General features: G+C 40.4%; 1 protein-coding gene across 6 annotated transcripts in view; it reads right to left on the bottom strand.

The window, feature by feature from the left end:
* Positions 1 to 18,723, bottom strand: part of DGKZ (diacylglycerol kinase zeta) — a 746,996-nt gene that overhangs the window by 372,359 nt on the left and 355,914 nt on the right. For all 6 annotated transcript variants that reach the window (XM_085884240.1, XM_085884239.1, XM_085884241.1 and 3 more), the window contains 2 exons: positions 8,709 to 8,780; positions 3,229 to 3,345 (listed from right to left, as the gene is read on the bottom strand). In XM_085884240.1, coding sequence (XP_085740366.1) covers positions 3,229 to 3,345; positions 8,709 to 8,780 — 189 coding nt within the window. The remainder of the gene's footprint in view (positions 1 to 3,228; positions 3,346 to 8,708; positions 8,781 to 18,723) is intronic.

Raw genomic sequence — 18,723 nt, 5'->3', positions numbered from 1 at the left:
ACTCAGAAAACAAGACAAAAATTATTGAAACATCACAAACTAAACCATGTAAATCAAGAAATGAATCTACTGTAAATAGATGAGGTGTGTGTTTGTGTGTGTGTGTGTGTGTGTGTGTGTGTGTGTGATGTTTTTTTTTTTTGTGGAGTTCTACTGGAGCGTTCTAAATGTGGGATGTGATACACCAAAATTATCTTCATGATCTCTTGCACTGATTAGGCTAATTCACTACAAAGGACCCAGAATAATTCCCATGTTTTAAATGCATGCCAGGTTAAGGTGTATCGAGTGGCTTATTAGGTCCTTTCACGGCATGGCATTATATTTACAAAATAACTAACAAAAACAATGATAACATTGTAACAAACCAGATATTAATTAACACTCATAATATTAACAACAACAATAATAGTGGGTATCATTTGCCAATAATAATGGTGAACACATCATCCCCGCCTTGGCCCAAGCACACCTGGGCTTGGTGAAAAGGCAAGCTAATGCTCAAGAAGTAAGGCAGGCAGGTATGCCACAAGGTCGTTTCAAAACCACCTTCTCTTCCCCATGTATGCAAGTTCTAAGAAATATTGCAAGAAGAAGAACGGGCATTGCCGTAGTCTTTTACTTGCACTTGTCGGAGCACACACAAGAATACTGGAACTGCAGATTCAAAACAATTTATGCTCATACCCGGTTCCTCGTTCTCTTTTAGGAGTGCTGCTGATGTCAATATACTGTGTGTCATGGCTTTGAGGAAGCGTGGGAACCAAAAAAAAATCTTCACGCAATACTGCCGTAGGGTCAAAACAAGTGAAGTGTTTTTACAAACTCTTTTTATTTACAAAGAACAGGAGCTGATGTGTGTATAAATGCGACTTCAAGAATGTGTAAATGTGCCACACTTTGTGCACGAGGCACAATCCGGAAACACTTGACGTGATCGTCATCCGCACATTCAGGATTGTTCGGCCAATGCAGGCCAATTGCAGAATCGCTTTTTTGAACAAGCACTTTTGCTCTGTTCTTGCATGCATGAGATGGTTGTGCATGAGTCAGTTGGATTGAAAGAGTCCAACCATGTGCACTGCCCGGTGAAGGAAGACTTGCGGTCGACTGGAGTCAATAACTAATCCATCCCCAGATTTCTCGACTAACACGTCGAGAAAGGGGAGTACGCTACTGGTCAAAAGTTTTAGAACACCCCCATTTTTCCAGTTTTTACTGAAATTTAAGCAGCTTAATGTTTCAATGTACTCCGAAATTAAAGCATAGAACAAATAAATAATTGCAGATAAAAAAAAGAAATCATGGAATCGTTTTGATGAACAAAATTTAATCGAAATTTTTGACTCATCAAAGTCGCCACCTTTTGCAGATGGAACAGCCGAACGTACTCGTGGCATGCTTTCTACAATGGAAATCAAACATTGTTCGGAAAGTTCTTCCCAACACTGTTGCAGAAGTTCCCACAAATGTGTTGCACTTGTTGGTTGCTTTGCTTTCACCCTTTTGTCCAGTTCATCCCAAACCAGCTCAACTGTGCTGGCCATTCCATGATTTGAAGCCTACTATCTTGTTCTCTTCTTAGTAGTTCTGACATAGCCTGGAGGTACGTTTTGGGTCGTCATCTTGCTGTAAGATGAACCCCTGACGAACTCGGCATAGACCAGAGGGTATTGCATGGAGCTGCAAAATGCTGTTGTTGCCCTTTTGGTTCAGGGTGCCAGTCACTCTGTGCAAATCACCGACTCTGGATCCAGCAAAAGAGCCCCAGATCATCACGCTTCCTGCTCCATGTTTAACAGTTGGTGTCACACACTGAGGGACGATCCTTTCGCCTCCTCGGCAGCATACAAAAACCCTGCGTGATGAACCGAAGATTTCAAATTTTGATTCATCAGTCCATAAGACCTTCTTCCAGTTTTCAGTGTCCACTGGTGGTGCTTCATGGCCCAGGCAAGCCTCTTTTTCTTATTTTGCCATCTTAGCAATGGCTTTCTTACTGACACTCGACCTGTCAAACCTGCAGCTCGAAGTCTTCTCTTCACAGTTGAAACTGACACTTCCTTACTTCGACCAGTGTTAAGCTGTGCTTGAAGCTGCTGTCCTGTGAGCCGCCTATCACACAAGCTGTTGACTCTCAGAAACTTGTCTTCTGATTGTGTTGTGGCTTTGAGTCTGCCAGACCTCTTCCTGTCAGAGTTTCCTCCAGTTTCCAAGTGCCTTTTGATGGTGTAGGAAACTGTACTCACTGACACCTTGGCTCCCTTTGCAATTTATCGAAAGGAAAGACTCACTTTTAAGGGTTATCATGGTCTGTCTGTCTTCCTTTGTTAATTGTATTTTTCTTGCCATTAGGATGGCAATATACTACCTCCTGCAGTGCAATATTGTCCAAATAATGCTTCAGAGGGTGTAGCAACACAGTCTGTTCCAACACTGCTTTTATACAACAGAGGGTTTGTAACTAATCAACAAAAGTTGGGACACCTGGAGGAATTGTTTGCATCAACTTTCAAGGCTTAATTTACTTCCATTGCTGCAGAACAGCTGCAGTTACTAACCCATTACTTGTTCCCTGAAAAGGACCTTTTTTAACAACTCTGAAATTTACATTATTTTTCAGTTTCTGGTGACCTAAACTTTTTTTTTCACCCCTGGCAGTTTTCCGCTTAACCTTGTCCCACTTCAGGTTATTCACTGGACTTGAACTGCTTAAATTTCAGTAAAAACTGGAAAATATAGGTGTTCTTAAACTTTTGACCAATAGAGTACATTCAATTGCGCCATCTCAAAAGTGAACGAGTATGTGATGGAGTGCATTGAGACGTGCAAGGACGTTTTTGCAAGCAGTCGAGAATCATAAATTGCAATCGTCAACATATCGAAAATATACACAAGATCTGAGGTTGGTGTTGAAATCTTGAAACTAAGCTTCTCATGAAAACCGATGACGATGTTAGCAAGCGCCGGATCTAATGGAGACCCCATCACTACCCCCATCCAATTGTACACACATTTTCATTGAAGCTGAAATCCACTGCTCATGTCGTTGTGTTCATGAGTTCCACGAAGATCGATTTTGAAATCGACGGTGGTTCAAAGTTGTCTTCGAATAGCAACGCTGCATAAATATTGAAGGCTTCATCGATTCGAACATTTGTGATCAAGCTGGAGATTGTCAAAATGGCGAAAGTTATAAGAGACATTTAAGTCCTAACAATAACTCACCTGAGATTTCCGTGCTCGGATTATCCAAGTTGGAGGGATAATTACAGCAGCATGCACTCCCAATGTGCACGGCTCCTCAATGTGCTGCAGCATGAAGCATGAAACCTTGTTGTGATACTGTAAACAGGCAGATAATTGCAGGAGAAAGGGGGAGGGGGGAGAAGTGGGGGTATTGTGAGTGAGGTTCCATTAGGAAGGCCTATTGAGAAGGAAAATGGTGAATTGAGAGGGATCAACCATTCCAAACTCTCTCAGATGTTGACAGAAGCTCTCAAGTATAATAACAATAATCAATGTTTTATTTCAAATGAACTTCCATCGTGACCAAAGGCCAAACTTAGGTAAGCCTTACGACAACTAATTTTACAGATAAGACTTAGAAAAAAAAAAAAATAAGGAATAGCAAGAGGAGAGCATAAATTAACATTAAAACAAAGGAAACAGCTTAATTACATCTTGATTCAAATAGATACTTCATATCAGAGTTCAAAATATACCATTCACTCGGGTCCATTCATTATGCGGATAAGATTGTGACATTGGGCTGTTCTGGAATGTTGTTCTTTTACATCGTAATTCAGTTAATTGTTTTTAGTTCCATAATTGGTAGCCACTATGAGATTTGCCTGCATGTAGCAAATGGTGAAGCTTGGAATTTGGCAGCAGTCTTGCAAAAATAACGGCAGAGTTGATCACGTCTGCACTTGAGTGACTCCAGACCGCAATCGTGTAAAGCATCAAAGTAACTATGATAGTTAGGGCGAAGGATAATTATTTTACATTGCATTACATTGCTGCTTTGTAATTTCGCTCGACCACACAGGAGCCCTATATACTAGGGTGGACAAAGGATGTGAAAATGCTTACAAGATCATTGCTTGCGAGGAAATGATATTTCAACTTCCAAAGCAAATATACAAATGACTGTTAGCTCGTTTAACAATGTAACTGACAAGAGCATCCAATTTCAGATGTGCCTTGGATAAAAAAAATACCCAACAGTTTGATAATATTATCATTTTGGATTGTCACATCATCAGTGACAAGTTGGAAGGAGGTTGTTTGTTTCAAACAAAACACATGTCAACAATTGCATAATTTTTGGGGTGTGCAATGTGCAGACCAATTTAGAAGTTGCTCAAGAGCTACTCGCAAAAGAGATTCCATACAAATACTACGCTTTTCAATAAATATCAGATTGTCGACATATTTGAAGCAACGAATGCCAGTGCAAACTTCACTGGAGCCGGCATTGTTAATCATCTCAAGGAATGCAACAGACACCAACTTAGTTCCCTAGGAAACTCCGGCATGCACACGTATCCACTCTGAGCATTTGTCAAGGGACTTAACACACTGTTCACGATTAGAAATTAAGTCGCTTATTCACGAAATGAGGGATGAATCGATTCCAATCGATCAATATGACCGAAAGCTTTGAGGAAGTCTGCAAGCATCATCAAATCAATTGAGTATGATGTTTCTGCATGCTCAGGATATCAATCAGGCAACGTGAGATCGAGGCACCTTTGATCTTTCCTGTTCCGGATCCATGCGAGATCCATGGCAGAACTGTTTCAGATCCATGGATTTTTCATTACTTCATGTACTTCATTGCCTCCATTGTTCGATGTACTAATAGAGTGTTCTTCAATCTTTGAGAAATGATCAGTTAGAGCAGTGATCTTCATGATTGTTTTAGAAGGGGGGCACTTTTTTGATAAGACATCAGTGTGAGAGCTGCCACTGCCAGCAGGACTCCATAATGGCTGCTATTAGGCCCTACCTCCACATACTCTTCTTCATTGTGGTTAACTGGGCTGAAAGCATGATTCCTTGTGTACTGTAACCATATCCTGATGTAGTTATGCTACATTAATGCTTCATGTTGGAACTCATTTGAAACCATTGGATCAATTTTATAGCATTTCTGGTGGATTATCAGAGGGTGTTTTCACATTTGTTTATCGGCCGCACGTCAAGGGCCACACTTTACGCCACCAGGGCCTGACAGTGGCTCGTGGGCCATGCAATGAAGAGCAAGGACTTAGAGCAATTGGATGCTCATTGTAAATGGTGGCAGGGGACAATTTTAGAATATCGACAACGTGTACCCGTTTCCACTGTGCTGGACTGGCTGTTGCATGAATGATGCATTCATTATGTCTGTCAAAGGCTCAGCTAGTTCATAAGGGAACTGACGGATAAGTCTGGACCCGCTTGCATTTTGAGGTCCAATTTTCTCAAGTTCTCGGAAGACCTCCCAAAGTCGAACCTGACAAATCAGAAGAGATGGTAAATATGCTGGAAGTAAGGAGAAGTTCAGCAGTTTTAAATCGCTTCCAATGGATGCAAAGGGGGAACATATTGCATCAGCTGGAGCTTTGTGATCTGATGATAAAAATTCTGATATACAATAATGCGATGTAAACTGCTATTGCTCATGGGCATTAATCAAATCTTGCGGTTTTGACATTCAAATGTAGAAGTGTAGTAATTTTACTTTTCTGTCTTTATTAGGCATATGACCTGATTGTAGTGGTGTTAACAGTGTGGACACTTTCCACGAAGATAGAAGGCACGTTGACGATTTTGTACAAGTGTCGTTATTTATGCATGACATTATCCATGCTCTGTCATGTGGATGCTGGTAAACACTTCACTGTGAAAAATAGGTGTCAATGGCCTGATGGTTGAGTGTGAGAGAGAAGATTTTGCACTTCTTGTTCACATTCTCGGTAGACATGACTTCAGACCAGTCATGATTGCTCAGCCATCCTCTGAATTTGTGTCTCTGTCTCTCTGTCTGTCTGTCTGTCTATATGTCTCTCTCTCTCTCTGCCTGTCTCTCTCACTCTCTCTGACAACATGTTTGTGAACAATGTTACTACATGTTAGGGGGACTCTCAGTGTTGCAATAAAAACTGAGGATTGCTGTGTCCCTGGGGTGAAAATAATCTCAACCAGATTATAATGATCAGAAAGATTAGTTACAATCTTGTCCCGAGTGGTATAATTGCAAGTGGGCTGTTGACCGTCTGCACCATTGAGTCTGAAAGTAAACTATCAAGTTCAAGTCAATTTAAATCACCAGGATGATCATTCCAGTATCTGGCTGATGAGTCAGAAAGTGACCTTTCTTCGAGCTAAAGTGAACTTACAGTATGTGTGCTAATGGACTTTTCGGTTGGTGATAGACAATGGCGATGAATATGCTCACTATCGATCATGGCAGACGTGAACGTCGGACCATCAACTAAATCATCACCAGGTTATCAGGAACTGAGACATTGAGAGGTGTAGCATTAATATAAATGCCAGGTGTAAATTGACACACCTCCTCCTCTTTGCTCCATCCTTGGATGAAAAAAAACAAATCAAACCCTGGAATATTTCATAAGTCTGCAGATTGATCATAGGAAAACAAGTTTCAGCGATTGCTGCAAGATCAATAACATCGATTCTTTGTCATAATCGAGCCCAATTCGTCAACCTTACTATTAAGGTAGCATGGGTTTTATTACATTGAAGGTAGACATGGGTGAAAATAATAGTTTGATATCACTGCTGTTATGTAAAATAGGTTTTATACTAAAAATTCCCTGAAAGAATGATGTTTCCATTGAGAGTCAAAATCGAATGTTTGATCTGGCTTCTGGCTGTGCATCCTTGCTTTCACTTCCAGCCTCGCTCGTTTCAGCAGATGATGTAAAATTCTACATTTGCGGGGAGTATAAAAATTGTAGTTGTGTACTGGATTGAACCTCATCTGGACGTAAGCGCTCAAGCTGTTCAGCGCTGTACACAATCCTACCACATAATTGTTGTATCTTTCACTTCCGGCAACATCAATGAAAGCAGGGAAATAACATGTCCAATGTTGGTAGAAAAAAGATAATGCAGCAACCTTTACATCAATGAAACCGGAAGGACTGACACACCACCACTCGAAGTGTGATGGCTCACTATCGTGGTGAAGGAGACAGGATGGCAGAAGCTATACAACACAATGGAATAAGGTTCCTTCTTCCTAATACTGTATATTATCAGCAGGTGAATCGGGAAAATAATTCACATGATAGCAATCATTTATAAAATTTTATTGTATTGGTAGCTTGCGCAAGACGTGCCTGTAAAAACATAATTAATTATTACCCCAAAAGTGTTCTTACATTATTGCTAAAGACTTTTTAATCATATCATCCCCACCCTAATCCCCTTTTGTTTTTTTAAAAGACATGTATAAGAAAGATATGTACAGTTGCTGCAGTAAATGACTTATTGACTCCATATTAGTGGTGAGAATTACAATTATCAGGGTTGATGTTTCCATCCGTGGGTATAAAGTTGAAAACAAGTCTGGCATCAAGTGGCCCCAAAAATGACCACGACTTTCTGAGGTTAAACCTCAAAGATTTGGGAACAGAAAATGCCAGTCCATTGACTTTGTATTTTTGTCAGCTTCAAAATAAAGCAAGAGTGGAACACATCATGTTGAGCCTTGCTACGTTGTTCAACAATATCATGCATTGCTTTTTTAAATAAAATATTCACAAAAGTGGAAATTAACGATGAAAATGCGGTTTTGAGTCTTAATTAATGTAGAAACAAAATGTTTGAGCGACTTATGTAGCTAGAAGGATAGACAATATGAAAGAGGTGAAAAGAGCAGATGTCATGATGATGACTTGGAGGATGATGGGGATGACCTTCAGAAGAAATATCAAAGCTTTGTGGTGTTGCATAAAAGGTTTACGCTTTTCCACAATTTTCGACCAGGTAATTTTATTGCATTGTTACGAGTATTGAAGACCGAAGTAAAACAGCAAGTTGGTGTTTTGTTTCCTTTTTAAAACCGATTGATAACAATTGGACGTAATGACTTTTTTGCTTCCATTTGGTGAACTTTTAACATCATCACTATCATCATTAATGTACCATACTCTTTATAGAGCATTGTCACTGCTAAATCAGTTCCTTGGCAATAAATTTACTGGGTGGTTTGCCGTTGCCTTCCCAGCAGTCTGTCCGGGCAGGAATTTGGGATTTGTCCAGGGTACCGGGGATAACTAACCGACTCTTCGCGGAATATAGCATGGGATTATTAACATCCAGCAATGACTACTGCTGGCAAACACGTCCTTTGGCTTAATGTCCTGATGATGGATAACAAAATTCGATAGAAAGTCAATAAGGAATCACTTAATGCACTGTACAAGATGTTCTTTCAACAACAGATAATCTATCTATCAAAGCTTTCATAAATCTTGAATTCAAGAGCTGACTTATTGAATTTGTAAGTTGGAATCAAGCTGAGAATTTAATATTGGCTCAGTGTGTGTGTTTCATGTTTCTGACTTTCTCAAAGGTGTAATATTCACAAAAGTGGAAATCGGTGATGAGTACTTTCTCAAAGGTACAAGTTAATTTTGACTTATTTCGCCACTGGAGTTACACATGATGAAAAGTCTTTGACTCACAGCCTGCTTACACCACGAGCAGCTGATTGCAACTATCTCCTTGCTGTGAAAGGCAAACTTCTGCTGAAAACCCTGAAAGACAAAGATAAAAAAAACCATCAAATATTCTAAAAATGTATCGTTTAATGTATTTAAAGACATTGAAAAGTCGATTGAGAATTGTGAAAATTGCAAATAAGGCTGCCCGTTAATGGAAGTAAAATGCATTGAGTGGTCATCCCTTTTGCCACAAAAATGCGTCGCTTGACCAACTACAAGCAACTTAAAGGATTTTTTTTTTTAATTTTAAACAATTAGTGCTATATCTGCTCATTATATCAAATCATTCACTCTTTTACACAGTAAAGCATCGTGGAAGAGCGAGAACACAGAATGGACTAGGACGCAACAGAACAAGAGGAACAGCAAAAGCAGGTTTGGAGGGCAAAATGGAGGGAGACTTCGAAAAATAAAGGATGTGGATGGAATGAGGGGTACCAGAAGACAAATGAGGGGTAGCAGCTTGATGACATGGAAACGAAGGCCAGCAAAACCATTGGAATCGCCCATGATGAAGCTGAGGCTATGGGCATATTACTTTCACATCGCACACAGTTCGTGCTCTTTGTGTCTCCTACCGCCTCCTTTCTGGTCTTGCACCCTCTGCTCTTTCCATGCTCTGCCCCCCACCCTCCCCCATCCCTCCAAGTTTCTGCAGGGTGCATGTATCTGCCAGAAATCCCTTCTAGTGAAACTCTAAATATCCAGAATCACTGCTCACCTCCACTCATTGGTTTCTCTTCTTCCCCACCTGTGGAACCAACTTTCACATTCTCTTCAATCTCATTCTTCCATCCAGGGCTTCAAGACAGCTGTTCCCCACCATCTCAGATCCATCTCCCATCCAAAACCATAATATTTTATACTGCTCTTAATCCTCCCCAAGCTCACCTCTTTCCAAGTTTCCATATGTTCCCCTCCTGAGAGTTTGCAGTATCGATTTTCTTTACTCCGCGTGTCCCCCTCACCCTCATTCCTCCCCATAAGTCTCCTTCGGATTTGTCCCTCGTCTCTGGTGTTGATGTGTTCCCACCTCTCTTTCTGTTGTTCCTTTTGTTCTGTTGCATCTTGATACGTTCTATGTTCTCGCTCCTCCACGAGCCTCAACATTGTACGAGTATACAAATATTTCTTGAACACTGCATCTTGCATTTTTTGCAGTATTCATAAGAAAAGTGATGAGTGAGTGGTGGACAACCAGTGGGCTGTATTGTGCCATTCATGTGTGCATTCATTCTCATAACACACATCTGCAAAGTTTCCCAACATATTGCATCGCACATTTGATACAAGTTAATAAATAAACCGAGTTTGAGGCTTTCCGTGTGATATCTCTAAAGTTTATTTCAACCTTTGAGATCTAGCATTTACCATACAATTAATTATATAATTCGTGGTAAAAATACGAGCTCTAACACACACACACACACACACACACACACACACACACACACACACACACACACACACACACACACACACACACACACACACACACACACACACTAAAAATACGAGGTATATGTACATACACGTACATGTACACACACACACACACACACATACACACACACACACACACACACACACACACACACACACACACACACACACACACACACACACACACACACACACACACACACACACACAATCGGGAATTTGGCGAGGCTAATAATAGGCTGTCTGAGATGTCGTGCTTGGAACACATCTCAAAAATGGATATTTTTTGTGAAACACAGCCATAGCGATTCCAATACGTAGCATTGAAAATGGAAGGTTTGAATCTGCCCTTCAGCATGGTCCACGGTTTGATGTATGGGTTATGTAACAAAATTGGAAAACACAGACTGGTGATTTTATCACCCTGTACACAGCCATTTCATCATTACAATTGAACAAAAACCATGAGTAATTTCAAAATAATTTGAAATAAAGTGTGAATTTGTAGTTCATTGCAATCCGGTAACCAAAACGCAAGCTAGTGTTGTTTGACATGAAGTTGACATTAAAACTCAAGTACAGAAACTTTTAAATATCATGATAAGTGTCAAAGACCAAGGCCCATGCACAATGAGCAAAAGTGGTGAAGTGCCCCAGGCCTTGCGGCTTAATCCTGCTATCCAAAATGTATAAAACTGCACAATGGGTCCTGCGGACCATGTCAACATGCGTGTTACTCTGGTGACATTTCACAGCAAAGACAGTAGATTAGGCCCTGATAGCTATCTCCTGCCTTGGGAATAGATCCGTGCAAAACATGCAAAAGGCCACAAATAAACTTCACTGTAACAACAATGTCATTTTGTAAAATTTATAATTCTTACGAGAAACAGACCATTACAGTATCACGGGTTAAGAGGACAGTGGAAGGGTCATGCAGACCGTTTCACACCAACTGAACCGAATGCCTTTTCACATTTGTGCATGCACAGAATGAAAGAAGAGTTCGTTATTTTGCATCTCACACCATCTTTGTGATGTCACTTTTCTCTCTATTAATGGGAGAGGGGGCAAGTGCAGGAGGATATTTATACTGATCCAAGCAACTAAACAATCACAAAAAAATCAGCAAGGAACTGGACAAGTGACATTATTGAGATACCCAAATACCCACGGCATAGTGTCAACAACTGGCTGCTTCTTGCTGGAAAGACTTCCTTGATCTACATTGCCACTGTCTGCAGAATGTATAAGTGGTGATTGTGCTGTAAGTTTGTTGACAGCAAGAAAATATGGATTACAGCTTTGATACTTGCGCAATTACACTGTATTCAAAGTAAATGTTCATTTTTATCTTGCCAAAACGAAGTTTTGCAAGATATGTAAGTCAGCTTGTATGTTTTTTTTTTGTTTTTTTTTTGTTTGTCTGTAATCACGTATAAAAAATTCTGCAGAGCACAGTTATCATCGGAAATTTTTGTAACTTCGCATATCAGAGGCCTATAGAGGTCGCTTTCAGTGCACAAAAGTTTGAAGATCAAGGTCAAAGGTCAAGGTCACTTTGGTGCAAATCAGGGGAGTCGACGAAACCCTTATTTTTTGAGTAATTTTAATCGGATCGTCTTCAAACTTCATGGGAATATAGTTCATGGTCTGGCGCTCAGCTGATTAATTTTGGTGGCGATTGGCCTTGACCTTCATATGTTTTTTTTGTTTGTTTGTTTGTTTTTTTTTTGGTCTGTAATCACGTATAAATCACTCTGCAGAGCACAGTTGTCATTGGAAATTTTTGTAACTTCGCATATCAGAGGCCTATAGAGGTCCCTTTCAGCGCGTAAAATTTTGAAGGTCAAGGTCAAAGGTCAAGGTCACTTTGTCGCAAATCAGGGGAGTCGATGAAACCCTTATTTTTTGAGTAATTTTGATCGGATCATCTTCAAACTTCATGGGAATATAGTTCATGGTCTGGCACTCAGCTGATTAATTTTTGGTGGCGATTGGCCTTGACCTTCATGGTTAGCGCCTCAGGTCAAACATATTTGACCCCAAGGTCAAATTTTCAAGTTTTAGGAACCATATCATGCAGTACCTCAAATTGAACACCTCGATGAGTGCTTTCTGGATATGTCAAGCTTGAGACATTATGACGTTATTTGGTGACGTTATGAGGCAAAAGCATATTTTTCATGGTTACTCTAGAACGATTCTCATCAGAATCTCTCGTAGGCAGATATTCCTCAAGGAGTCACTTCTGGTGGATAGCAGCTCTGTTCACCTCAGTGTGACCTTAAAGAAGTCACACCTGGTCACCTTTTGGCAAGATACGGGTCACCCTGCAGGTGACATTGGTTTATTTTTTTGTTTGTTTGTTTGTCTGTAATCACGTATAAAAAATTCTGCAGAGCACAGTTATCATTGGAAATTTTTGTAACTTCACATATCAGAGGCCTATAGAGGTCCCGTTCAGTGCACAAAATTTTGAAGGTCAAGGTCAAAGGTCAAGGTCACTGTCGCAAATCAGGGAGTCGACGAAACCCTTATTTTTTGAGTAATTTTGATCGGATGGTCTTCAAACTTCATGGGAATATAGTTCATGGTCTGGCACTCAGCTGATTCATTTTTGGTGGCTATTGCCCTTGACCTTCATGGTTAGCGCCTAAGGTCAAACATATTTGACCCCAAAGTCAAATTTTCAAGTTTTAGGAACCATATCGTGTAGTACCTCAAATTGAACACCTCGATGAGTGCTTTCTAGATATGTCAAGCTTGAGACATTATGACGTCATTTGGTGATGTTAAGAGGCAAACGCATATTTTCATGGTTACTCTGTAGAACGATTCTCATCGGAATCTCTCGTCGGCAGATATTCCTCAAGGAGTCGCTCCTGGTGGATAGCAGCTCTGTTAACCTCAGTGTGTCCTTAAAGTAGTCACACGTGGTCACCTTTTGGCAAGATACGGGTCACCCTGCAGTGACATTGGTTTTTATTTTAATGTCGATCCATCAATTTTTATTATTTGAAAAAAATAATCTAAAATGCATGCTTTTGGACTTTTACTGGAGAAGGAATATCAAATTTGAAGGCCCCCTAACAATCCCTGTGTTCCAGAAAACAGGATCAATAAATCTTCAGCATCAAGGAAGAGGTCCAATCCTTAACGAGTGTTTTCAATCGTACTTTTAACTCACAAGATGGATATGGTTTAACATTTCTAAACAATTAAATAAAAGACAACTATTTCTTTTCTAACTGCATGCAACAAATGAAATACCTGCCCTGCAAAATGCACATGAGCAATGGTAAGAGAGGGAGGAAATGGTGAGATGTGGTTGGCAAGGGGTCAACCAAATTTATTCGGGCAAATGAGGAGCTAGATACAGTTGATTTGGGGAAGGAGAGAACTCTTAAAGCAACGTGTTATCTGGTCATTCCATCAACCTTTAAGAAAAAAAGAAAAAAAAAAAACGGTCTCAGGATCAGAGTAGTTAGAATACAAATCTCTCTCTCTCTCTCTCTCTCTCTCTCACACACACACACACACACACACACACACACACACACACACACACACACACACACACACACACACACACACACACACACACACACACACACACACACACACACACACACACACACACACACACACACACACCCTAACTTCCAAAGCAACAGGAGTTCCACTGCCACTATTTTTGTGATCATTTTTCTCTCTGTAATCAGCAAGGGAATGAAAGGAGGAACCCTTCCCGTGGGATGTAAACTGATTAATGGGGTTTATCTGTGCTCTATGCACTAAATCCTGAATATCAAGCAAAGACGTAGCTTGTTATCAAAATTAAAATGAGCATAGAATATACAAGTGTAGTGCAATAGACATGAACTTATGGGTTGGGCAATGATGCAAGAACAATAGATTTGGGTTTATGGTTGTGCAGAATTTATTTAAAATAAATAAATAAATTGTAAAAGTATGTGAGGTGTTAAAAGAAGTTTGAGGATGGTAGACACTAATTGAAAAAGAGGCAGCATTTATTGGTGTAAGAAAAATAATGAAAAAGAGACAACATTGAATGGTTTTTCATCGTACTTGGGATGGATGCAAGTCAAAAAAGGATGCAAGTTTTCATTGAGGATGCAGCCCGCAACCATTCTTTATAAATGGGACATATACATTTTATATTAAAATAAATAAATAAATATGAAGGTCGTGATGGTAAAATGTACATAAACATAAACACAGTATAATTAAAGGTGGTATGTTGTCACTGGAGATGGCGAATGAATGAATGAATGAATGAATGAATAAACAAATAAATAAATAAATAAATAAATAAATAAACAAACAAACAAACAAACAAATAAATAAATACTTCCAGGAGATATGTCATGAAACAAAAAAACACGGGTGGATGATGAACCCTCATTGAGGTGAAGCCTCAGTCGATCAATGTGAGTATGTCTATTAATTACATAATGTTTGAACCCAGTTGCACCATGATTACGTTTACATCTATTAATTATTTATTGGACCACGACTACATCTATCAATTACATCCATTAATTACAGGCTATTGGAACATACTTAATAGACATTTAGACCCCTTAGACCTTTTTTGGACCCCTTTCGACCACCTAAGACCCTTTATTACCCCTTAGACCTTTTCACCATGTACACCCTTTGGAGTGTTTGCACTCCATTAACCATTTAGACCCATTGACCCAAGTTAGACACTTTATATCTTTGAGACTCCTTGACCCTTAGTCCTTTTAGACCTGTAGACCCATGAGACCCTTTTTGGCCAGTTTTGACCCTTTTAGACTCCTTATACCCTCAAGGCCTGCAACAACTGTTGGAACATTCCCTTTATACCTTGAAATTCATTTGGCCTTTTGGGCCTTTTAAACCGTTTGGACCTTTGAAAATCCCTTATACCTCCCCAGAACACTTAGATCCATTGATCCTTTTGACAAATCATAAGCTTGCCAATATTCGATTTTTAATTTTTATTCATTTTAATTAATTACATCGATGTTTATTTCTGAGTATTTATTTGTGTTTTTATCGATTTCAATTTCCATGATTAGATAATTTTAACAGTGTATAATACCTCTTAGTGGGGCAACTTAGCTAAATATAGCATAACAATTGTGCATTTTGTGAGGAAAGCATCAAATTTGGCACACTAGTAGCCTAACATATTATGAACAGATTTGGATATTGGGCCATCTCAAAATTTTTGATGGCAGTGGAAAATGGCCCAATATCCAAATCTGTTCATAATATGTTAGGCTACGAGTGTGCCAAATTTGGTGCTTTCCTCACAAAATGCACAATTGTTGAGCTAAGTTGCCCCACTATCAGGTATTATTTCAGTGCCTTTTAACCACTCATTGATAACATAATAGTGTATGCTGTTTCTCAACATCAATTGCTGCAAGCACTGCACATGAGACAAATGCTCTGCACAGCTTTTTGTCGTTTAGTTCACCTTGTCCATGTCCAAGTCCAAATCCGAATCCAAGTCCGAGCTGTCCGAGTCAAAGTCTCTGAGTCCTGTGGTCTGAGTCCGAGTCCAGCAGTCCCAAGCCAGAGAACTTGGCATTCCGCGTCCAAGTCCGAGTTTGAGTCCTGTGCTGAACAGGTGGAAAAAAAAATTTGTGTTTATGTATCATGCAAATGAAGGTAATAAAATATAAAAATCGACTAACAGTGTAACTTGTTACTTACATAACGATTTTATTCCATCTTATGGCCTTCTTGCTGTCGTAATATTCCATATTATGGGCTGAAATATATCTTCGGGGGTACCTGCGTCTGGTCGAGCATTAAAGGGCATGAAAGAGAGGGTGGTGTCTTTTATTGATCTTGATCTTGCATTTATTTTGGTGGTTTCAAGATCACTGTTCGACCATTGTGGACTTCATTTATAACTTCACCAGACAATAGTTTTTGGAAAGTGAATTACAAACTTTAGATTCTCATTTAGAATATCATTCAACTCTCATTGAACAAAGACCAGTATCAGCCTCAACCATTCAGTTTAGAACTGCCAAAAGCACCAAAGGCTCCTGACTTTGAAAGATTCCTTTTGTGTACTTAACTGAATTTGGCCCTGAATGTGGCATTTTCCAGTTTACTTATCAAGAGCTCATATTTGGAGTTGGCATTTAGGTGATGTAGAGTTGATGGGTGGAATTCTTGCTTGGTGGCATTTATTTCCACACTGCCAAAAGATTTTCCATTATTGATGAAAGTGAAGCACAAGGGCAACTTATGTTCTCTTGGTTTTTCGAAAAGCTGTTGTAATATTTGAAGGTTATCTGTTATTGAACATCTACTTCTAAAACCTGCAGTTGGTTTTAAATTAATTGGTCTGCTGCAATCTCATACTTCATTGTTGCACTGTTCAATGAAAAGTCTGTCATTGACAACCATTATGAAAAATTAATATATTTGAGAGAGCATGTACGTCTGCTGATGATTTTATCTCATCCTCTGTGGGTTAGTAAAAGGTGGATCTTTTATTTCTGCTCTGTGGATCTGTAGATCAATTTTTCCTAAGATAACAATAATTTTCTCATCAACTGGGTAGTTTGTAAGTTACATTGCCAATTTACGACTTCGCTGTTCCCCACCATCTTTGACTACAAACATAACAACTAACTCTCCTACAGGTGCCTTTCTCCAAAATACAACATACTTAGCATATACATTTTCAAACATAGGCTTTTCTTCTATTATGTACATGCAAAGGCACTTGGCATTGCTGAGCAATGCTGGGTCACTCCTCCCACCCTATACCGTCCCTCATCCGCTCCCCTTCTCCTCCCTCCTCCCCTTTCCTCTCGACACCCACACCTTCCCTCCCTCCTCCCAAAAAATAAATTTTGCAGGTTGTATATTTCGAGAAGTTAGCTCAGGTGGAAACCGTTTTTTCTGCAAACTCTTTTTCTCACCCTTCAGAGTAATATCATTAGATGAACAGTAAAATGACGTGTAATTCGATGTATATGTTGTGTGTGCACTATTTTCGCTTTTTGAATAATTAGCCATGATCAGAGACAAACACCGCACGGACACATCCAGAGGCAAACACCGCATGGACACGCCCAGAGACAAACTCCATCTGGAGACAAACACCACCCGGACTCTTCCAGAGACAAACACCATCCGAACGTGTCCAGAAACAAACATCGCCCCGACATATCCGGAGTCAAACATCGCCCCAATGCGTCATGAGACAAACTCATGTCCGGACGTGTCTGGAGCCAAGCTGTCCAGAGAGAAACACCACTCAGACATGTCTGGAGAAAAACTCCAGTCCGGACATGAACACAACCTGAACATGTCCAGAGATAAACTCCCATCCAGGCACACCCGGAGATAAATACCATCCGGGCATATCCGGAGACAAACACTGTCCAGACATACCCACCATCCGGATATGACTAGAAACAGAGAGGGAGAGAGGGAGAGAGGGGGTGGGTGGGTAGGGAGTTAGCAGAGAGGGAATATGTTATACTTTATGAACAACACACAGAAATACACATACGCATGTGCACGCACACTCGCAGACTCACATGCACACACGCACGCACACACACAAGTGTTTAGCTGATATCGCCAATTTTTCGAGAATCAGTAGGTTGGAGTCAGTGTGATTACCAACAACAGTACATACTGTATAGAACCCAAAAACCTTGAGTAGTTTTCACTGAATAACAACGTTGCATTTATATGGACGTTTCAGGAAGATGTTCACAAACATTAATCTTTATAAACAGCTGCATGTGATGGGATGAAAAAAATTTGGGCTCGGTAATTTAGAAAACACATTGATATGGCAAAGGGCTCACAAATCGGGTGTTATTTCACAACTTGCTGAGAATGATAGAGCATGAACAACTCAGTTAGAATGATGGAGCACGAACCACTCACTCAGGATGATGGAGCACGAACCACTCACTTAGGATGATGGAGCACGAACCACTCACTCAGGATGATGGAGCACGAACCACTCACTCAGGATGACGGAGCATGAACCACATGCTCAGGATGATGGAGCACGAACCACTCACTCAGGATGAAGGAGCATGAATCACTCGCTCAGGATGATGGAGCTCGAACCACTCGCTCAGGATGACGGAGCACGAACCACTCACTCAGGATGACGGAGCATGAACCACTCGCTCAGGATGAAGGAGCACGAACCACTTGCTCAGGATGACGGAGCACGAACCACACGCTCAGGATGAAGGAGCAGGAATCACTCGCTCAGGATGATGGAGCTCGAACCACTCGCTCAGGATGACGGAGCACGAACCACTCGCTCAGGATGACGGAGCATGAACCACTTGCTCAGGATGAAGGAGCATGAACCACTTGCTCAGGATGACGGAGCACGAACCACTCGCTCAGGATGATGGAGCACGAATCACTCGCTCAGGATGATGGAGCACGAACCACATGCTCAGGATGAAGGAGCACGAATCACTCGCTCAGGATGATGGAGCTCGAACCACTCGCT

This window comes from Eptatretus burgeri, chromosome 6 (assembly GCF_056783735.1).
Source record: "Eptatretus burgeri isolate ZD-2024b chromosome 6, Ebu_testis_v1, whole genome shotgun sequence".
NCBI classification, from domain to species: Eukaryota; Metazoa; Chordata; class Myxini; order Myxiniformes; family Myxinidae; genus Eptatretus; species Eptatretus burgeri.
Note: the sequence above shows the minus strand (reverse complement) of the source record. Positions and strands in the feature narration are given on the sequence as shown.